At 43.6% G+C, this 8,068-nt stretch overlaps 1 protein-coding gene across 1 annotated transcript; it reads left to right on the forward strand.

Moving 5' to 3' along the window:
* The first annotated feature begins 3,293 nt into the window (after nucleotides 1–3,293).
* Nucleotides 3,294–8,058, forward strand: RPL32 (ribosomal protein L32). Its single transcript, XM_081854071.1, has 4 exons — nucleotides 3,294–3,435; nucleotides 4,852–4,952; nucleotides 5,110–5,291; nucleotides 7,879–8,058. The coding sequence occupies exons 2-4, from the start codon at nucleotides 4,857–4,859 to the stop codon at nucleotides 8,006–8,008; spliced, it is 408 nt and encodes a 135-aa protein (XP_081710197.1). The 5' UTR covers nucleotides 3,294–3,435; nucleotides 4,852–4,856; the 3' UTR covers nucleotides 8,009–8,058.
* Nucleotides 8,059–8,068: the final 10 nt, after the last annotated feature.

Below are 8,068 nucleotides of genomic sequence, written 5' to 3' on the forward strand. Positions count from 1 at the left end.
TTCACAAACTAGAGGGTAAAATAGTAGTTGGGGCGGGGGGGACAGAGGAGACATTGAAATTAACGAGCATGACTGAGTTACTTCCATTCATTTCAACTGGTTTACTCTGAGTAAAACTTAGTTGAATGCCCCTGAGCACATGCTTAGCCCAGGAACTTGCCCCCGAGCTAAGCTCAATCCTTTAATACGAAAACACCTGATTCTTCCATAATATTTATTTTAGCACATAGTTTGGGGTGGGGGGAGGTCTTAGTTGTTGCTATAGTTAAAAGAGTTGGGAGCCAGAAACATTTGCAAATCATCCAGAGGTTCACCAGCGATTGTCATGTTCCTTCTTCGCACTTCTGCCTTAAGGATCACCCCATGAATGAGCAAGCAGCTTAAGATCTGCCTTCCTTCTGTGTGGTGGCTTCCTATCTTTAAAATTCTATCCCTGGTGTTTTTCTAACATCGTCTTATCTTTTTTGTGCCAGATAACCCACATTTATTTTCCCAGGCCTTTGTGTGGAGTTTTAAGTCTGCTTGTATTGGTTTCACTCTTTTCTTTAGAAGTTTGTTGCTCTTTGTTTCCTGATTGTATTGTTATGCTTTCATCATCATCATCATCATCATTATTTATCATTATTTTGTAAGCTACTTTGGGAGTCCTTGAAGAGGGGAATGGGAGGAAAATGTAATGCAATATATCTATTCCTTTTTAAGATTGGCAATCAATATATTCCTTCTTTGAGATGGGCAATCAGAAGAGTATGTAGTATTCAAAATCCAGTGACATTATAGATCTATATAAAGGTATTATAATCCCCGCAGGTTTTTTCAGTCTCTTTCCTAATAATCTCTAGTACTGAATTTGTCTTTTTTCCAAACAGGAGCCAGACTCTGTTGATCTTTCACTTAACTATCCACCATAACGACAAGATCTCTTTCCTAGTTCCTAATGGTCAGTTTAGATCCTATAAGCATATATTGGCTATGGTAGCCCATGACACTCAGCCAAACAATGGCTATGCATGTACAAGGCGTGTGGAGATAGACAGCAGTACTCACAGCTGCTTAGCTTCTGCTGCTATGCCACCCAGAGCTAAGCCGCAATCTCCCCCGGAAAATAACACAAACAATAAGCCATGAACAAAGCTTGACTACAGGTCAAGCAAGACAAAACAGCCCAGGTATAGATGTAGCACTAAGCCAAACCTTGGTGGCAGCAGAACCCAGGGAGGACTGCAGCAACCACAATCCCACACATTTGCTAGTTCATGCTATTCACATTATGAAGTTGGGGGGGGTGCACTGTTGTGCACCTCTTTCTACTTACTTATACTGAATCTCCTTTACCAGTTTGTTGCCCGTTCAGCATCAGGAACTCTGTTTGTAATTATTCACAGTCTGCATGCCTTTAAAGCAAATTTGATTCACATTTCCCCTCTCAAGCAATTCTGGGCACACAGAGTTACAGTTCCCAGAAACCTTTAACAAACCAGTCCCAGGAATTCTTTGAGGGAAAGAAAATGCCTCGAATGTGGTTCAAAGCCATAGTGTGTACATAGTCAAATGCTAATCGCTGTGCCAGACACTGTCCAATAGGTATTCATTTTCTGGACGTTCCAGTAGCAATGGCAACTCTTCCTGCATAAAGAAATGCATTCCCCCCCCCCTGCAAAATTTTACTGCAGTAGAGTGTTAACGAAATACAGTATCCCCCAATAAAAGGCTTGGCACCCCTTAAAACAAATGGTTTATTTACTGAGTTAATAAATTGTATTCAAAGCCTGATCGTCTAGAAGGGCTGTAAGAAGGGGTTTGCTCTTCACTGCTAGATCGCACAATAAGCAATTACCATATTTTTTTCAAGTTAAAAATTGGGGGGGGGTTATCTTATACACAGATAGTGCGTATGGGGGATTTCTTTATTTGGAGTCCCAAAAAATAGGGGTTGTGTTATACATGGGGTGGGGTGTGTGTGTGTTATACACGGAAAAATACAGTAAATACTGCCAATATCCCAGCACCTTCAGAGTGCTTCAAGGTGTGTAGAATGCAAGGGAATGTGAAATATCAGTTAGAAAAATATATACTTGATGACTTCTAATACTGAAGGTTGGATTAATTATTTGCAAATAAAATTCCAAATAAGGTTGCCAGTGGCTATGCATAAAAAAATGCTTTGGTATGTATTTGGGGTGGGAAATTTCAGCATCCACGAAGCTCCTAATATTTTCAAAGGCACGTTTTGCATCTATTATCTAAAACTGCACCATTTCCCTAGAGGGTTTTCAAGGCAATTTGCTTGTCCTCCACATAGTACCGTGGGAACTAATGAATGCCAATTAATTTCATGTAGACTATCTATGTGAACTTCATGAGAACCTGCCTTTGCCAAATCCCCATGCTGCAAAGTTTTAAGCACATCTCTTTTAATATGAAACCCAGACACAGGGATAAGCAGGAAATTCTGAATCATCGACGAGCATGTCTTCAAGAGATGAGGATCATAACTAAGAACCTGTTCCCTGTATGAACCTGACAGCAAATCCCATTGACCTTGATAGGATTTGCTTCTGCGGAGACTTGTCCAGGATGGCACACTGAAAATGTACAATGGTCTGTGTAATAGTCTGTTTTTAAACTTATAAAAGTGGTCTCTTTGTAAGACGAGCGTTTTATTTACCAGAAAACTGCCGTAGAAGAAACGGGGGCGGGGGGGTTTAACGCGGGGGCGAGCAACTCGGCGGCGAGGCGGTCAGAACCAACCGCAGCAGCCTCGACATGGAGATTGCGCCTGCGCTACCCATGTATGACCACCAGGTGTCCCTGTGGCAGCAGCGGCTCCAAGCTCCCCACCACTCAGCTCCCTAGACTTTATGATGAGACTGATACACGGGATTTCACTTCCGATTCGCTAAGCCGCACCACCTCCACGCCATAACTTCTGCTTTCTACTTTTTATTCATGGCTAAACATGAAGCTGTCCAATCTGTGCCAAAATCTTCAATTCCTTCGTTGCTGTCTAGGGGCACCCTTTTGTTGAGGTGGGAAGCATTAAAAAAAAAGCTTTCATGCGAACCCGAAATTTCCCCGCCCAGGTTTCTCTACCACTTTCTTATTTCTGAGCTCCTGTCCCTCTGCTACAGCTTGCCGGAAGTGACGTTTCCAGGTCCTTAATATCCCTAGCTAACCTCACAGAAGCTAATATAACAATTAAAGTCTGAAATATTCAGCCAGGACGTTTTTCGATGATAAAATACACGTTAGAGTTCTGTTTAGGAGGACCAGAGGCTTGAGTGACTCCGCCTTTATGTCCTTCCGTGCCCTCGGTGTGGCTCTCACCCGATCTGCCAGGACCCTACAGCGGCGTCCCATCAACCCTTGCGGCTTCCCCCTTCGCTCTTTCTCTCCGCGCTCGCTCCCTGCGCGGGTGCCGCCATTCTCCTGCAGGTAAGTTCGGGGGATCCGTTGTCATCCTTGCCGGGAGAAGCTCCTGGGAGAACTTTGCCGCTTCCAGGGGCAGCTTGGAGGCCTTCTCTGTCGGGGCCGGTCGCTATTTCCAGCCGTGCGGGGGAGGGGCGGGGAGTTTGGGGGCTCTCTTGGGGCGAAGCTCGGTTTCCCTTTTCTGAGCTAACCTGGCATGGAGAAGGCGGGAGACAAGCACAAGGGCCTGAAGGCTTAGCCCTCGCTCGCCAGAGCAGCACCATGGGTCCTCCGTGGTGGTCCATGGAAGAGAAACTGGACAGAGCTCCTAATAGGGCTTGAGCTTTTCCGACGAGTAAATCTTTATCGACGGTGGAAGGCTTGGCTTCAAGTAAAGAAGCTGCTCACTAACTGAGCTTTTTCGCCGCGGATAATTCAGCTTTCTAAATCGACCTTTGCAACACAGCGCTTAGCACAGTCATAAGGTGCATTTAGTCCGAAATAAACCCCATCGCCTTCTCCTGAGGCTTAAGCGTGCATAAGGTTCCGGCCCTGATTTACCTCGGATGGATTTTTGTGAGTGCGCGCGCACGTGCGAAATGCAGCTCCTTTGGCATAATCTTTGGCGGTGGTACTTATTCGGAAGTCAGTTCTATCGGGAAAATTCATAAAGGTGTAGCACATCAATGTATATTTGTTAACAGACACGAGTAACTTGGGTTCATTCATTTGGGGGGCCCTGCTGAGTACAATTTGGTTGGATGCAACCCATAAATATTTCATAGGGGTGAACATTTGTCTTTTGTACCAGTCACTTTCAGTCAGCATGTGAAGTGGGATTTAAGTGACTGTCCCTCCCACAATCTCCATCTATTTGGTGGAAGGTGTGAGAATTCTACTTGGGTACAATTGTAGGCACAGTTTTGGAGCTTGGCCAGCAGCCACAATTCCAAGTGGTGGAATACGCAAATAGAACATCATCAGAAAAAGACTACAGTTAGTTACCGCTTTGAATCAGCCCAGCACACTTGTATTATATCTGGTTAATGTTACTAATTTTATGAAATATTTTTGAAAACTTAACGTGGAAAGATAATAGCAAGAGGATAATTTCTGTGAAATCTTGCACCTCATTTTACTAGTAATGGGTTTACTTACAGCATATGTTACACAAAGCCCATTAATAATATGTATTTTAGGCCTAGGACATTACTGGCATTTTTTAAAGGTTTCTCTGCACTAAATAGATGTGGGAGAAAATAATTCAGAGGTTCAGCTCTTAATTTGATTACCTCCCAGGACTGGAGAGCTTTTCATGCTCTTCCAGCTTTGGACATGGTAGGGAGAAAAGATGCGCTGCTACAGGGTGGTTTTTGTTTTGCTTTTTAGGGTAATTATTTCCTATAGTGTGTTGATTCCTTAGGTGTGCTCTGTTTTTGTTAGACACAATGCCGGCCCTCAGACCCCTCATCAAGCCTAAGATCGTCAAGAAGAGGACTAAGAAGTTCATCCGCCATCAATCTGATCGCTATGTCAAAATTAAGGTAAGGTGTCCTTTTGATGAATTACCAGATATTAAAATACTCAAGAGTGCCAGCTTGTGCTTTGGTTTTGCAGCACTGACATGGTAATATATTAGATCTCTGAAAAGATGGTGTAGATGTTGAGGTTTTGATATTCTTTCTCCCTGGATTTCTATAGCGTAACTGGCGGAAGCCCAGAGGTATTGACAACAGAGTCCGCAGAAGGTTCAAGGGCCAAATCTTGATGCCCAACATTGGGTATGGTAGCAGTAAGAAGACAAAGCACATGTTGCCTTCCGGATTCAGAAAGTTCCTTGTCCACAACGTCAAAGAGCTGGAGGTGCTGATGATGAGCAACAAGTGAGTTGGAAAAGGGATTCAGGGATGCCATGTTGTGTTTGAAGATTTCTGGCTTGTTTGCAGGAGTGGTAGTCACTGAATGCAAAAAGTTTTTGGGAGTTGTGGGATCTAGCTCATCTCTAGCACACTTGTTTTTCTATTCCTTCATGGGATATTTCTACTAGCCATCTCTTCCCCATCCATTTCTTTCGTTTTTCCTTTTGGATCTTCCGCTTTTCCTGTCTAGGATTAGAACTCAATCTGTCACTGCTGGAAAGTTTACCACTAGAAAATTTCCTTGTATATTACAATATTAATATTTCTTTAATGTCATAATGCTGAGGGGAGGAAGATTGTCTTTGCACTTGGGAAGGTCATTGCATTCTTCAAAGTGTTCAAAGTACAGCAGAGTATCTGCTGGTACCGTTTAGGTATCTGCCTCAAAGATAATACTGCAGAGGTTTAGAGACTGTTGAAATTTGATGTAGGGAAATCCTAGTTCAGATTCCTGTTAGGCAGCCTGGGACAGGTTCTCTGTAAAAACTCTCACCACAGTGTTAGTAGGCTAAAATGCCACACAGAGCTCTTTGAGGAAGGTTATAATGTCCTATTGATACTCCAGTATCTATTCAGCTCAGACAAATTGCGAATGGCACAGCTCGGGCAGGTTTTCTTACTGGACCCAATCAAAATGTGCATAACTATACTGCTGTTTTCCATTCACACCAGCGGGTAGTCTTTGGTGTTGTGGTCCCTCCCTTCAAATTACTCCCCTGCCCTTGACTATCTTTCCCCACTCTGAGTATACGAGTGGGTATTTCTGTACCTGTGGGCCCAATCAAGGCTTGTGCTCTTGGGGAAGGGGAACAGCATCCATTTCTATTAAGACTATTAATTTTTTTCTATAGTTCTTGTGCAAAACCTTGGTTAAAAATGTTTAACTGCAGTAGATGTACCTGGATTTTGTCTCCAAGCTAATCTCTTACGATGTTGCAATCTTGAGAACATACCGTATTTTTCGCTCTATGGGATGCACCCGACTGTAAGACGCACCTAGTTTTAGAGAGAGAGAACAAGAAAAAAAATTTCTCTCCCTCCCTGCGCAGCGCCCCTTCAGCAAAGTGGCAAGAGAAACTGAGCCCCTTCCATTTCTCCTCCTGCTTCACTGAAGGGGCGCTGCGCAGAGAGGGAAAGCTGCGCAACGCCTCTCCAGTTGCGAAAGCAACGCGAAGCCTCCAGAGCGCAACGGGAGCTCCCGCTGCGCTCCGGAGGGCTATTCCTGAAGCCAGGAGAGTCTTGCTCTCCAGAGGCTTCGGGCAGCTATCCCTGAAGCCAGGAGAGTCTTGCTCTCCTGGCTTCAGCGAGAGCCTGCATTTGCTCCATAAGATGCACACACATTTCCCCTTAATTTTTGGAGGGGGAAAAGTGCGTCTTATAGAGCGAAAAATACGGTAGTTTCTCTGAGCTGGGTTGTTGGAATTTCAGTGTGCCTTCAGCAAGCAGTGGAAATAGGCACACACTCATTGTTTGGACCATTGAAAACAACTTGGGTGTAGCAATAAAGACCACCCACAGAAACATCACACCCATTACAAATTGGCCACCAAAAAAGTACTTCGAAACTTGCATAGCAGTGATGGCTGTAGTTGTATAATGTGTTGTTTTTACATAATGAATTTTCTGTGGCAAGACAAAATAAGATTAAATCTAAAAGGTATGCTGGGATTTTGATGACATTGCATGGATGCTATGAAAACCTGAGCAGCACCTGCTGCACAGTAATCCTCCATCTGGACTGTCCTTGGAGAACAATGTCCTTAGGAGCTAAGCACCCCATGGTCTACCTTGATCTGGAAGGTCCTTGCACATTGTTTCCTTCAGTCTTCCAATTCGTTGAAGCCTGTGTGTGGTATTGAAACAAATGAATCCCTTCTTATTTCAGGAGTCTTCAAGTTGCATTTAGAACAGAAAGAACTAGACACTCCTTTTGGAAGCATACTGCTTCCACAAATCTAAATGCCTCCAACCCCTATGTCAAAAACATCCTGCCTGTGGAAAGTGACATTTGAATGCAAAGGCCATTTCTCCTATGCATAGACTTTAACAAAGACATGTTGTTTTTGACATAATAGTACAGTAGTATTTGAACATAATGTCCCGCTTGCAGGTGGAACACACACATTAGGGCTGTTGTGCAATTTTCCTTAATATGTAATTATCCCCTACTTTGCTCAGTACAGTGGTGTCCCGCAAGACGAATGCCTCGCAAGACGAAAAACTTGCTAGACGAAAGGGTTTTCCGTTTTTCGAGCTGCTTCGCAAGACGAATTTCCCTATGGGCTTGCTTCGCAAGACGAAAATGTCTTGCGGATTTGCTTCCTTTTTCGTAAAACCGTTAATACCCGGGCAATCCGCGCTCCGCAAGACGAAAAAATTGCAAGACGAAGCAACTTGCGGAACGAATTAATTTCGTCTTGCGAGGCACCACTGTACATACTTGACTACTTCACAAACCTCCAGCATTTTAGATTCTCACTCAGCCTTTCCTAGAATTAGATTTAACATGGTAACGAACTGTTCATGACACAATGCCATTATCTTTTATCAGGTCCTATTGTGCAGAGATTGCTCACAATGTTTCATCCAAGAATCGGAAGGTAATTGTGGAAAGAGCAGCTCAGCTTGCTATCAAAGTCACCAATCCAAATGCCAGACTGCGCAGTGAGGAAAATGAATAAATAGTTGTTCTTGTACAACTGTATTTAATAAAAAGTAAAACAAAACAAAAGTGTCGGAAA

Source organism: Podarcis erhardii (assembly GCF_964252035.2).
Source record: "Podarcis erhardii genome assembly, chromosome: 2".
Classification (NCBI taxonomy): domain Eukaryota; kingdom Metazoa; phylum Chordata; class Lepidosauria; order Squamata; family Lacertidae; genus Podarcis; species Podarcis erhardii.

Excerpts from the sequence above, each read along its gene's own strand:
- RPL32 (XM_081854071.1), top strand. The coding sequence starts at position 4,857 with ATGCCGGCCCTCAGACCCCTCATCAAGCCTAAGATCGTCAAGAAGAGG. Across the intron at positions 4,953-5,109 it reads ATCGCTATGTCAAAATTAAG|CGTAACTGGCGGAAGCCCAG; the intron begins GTAAGGTGTCCT and ends GGATTTCTATAG. Across the intron at positions 5,292-7,878 it reads GTGCTGATGATGAGCAACAA|GTCCTATTGTGCAGAGATTG; the intron begins GTGAGTTGGAAA and ends ATCTTTTATCAG.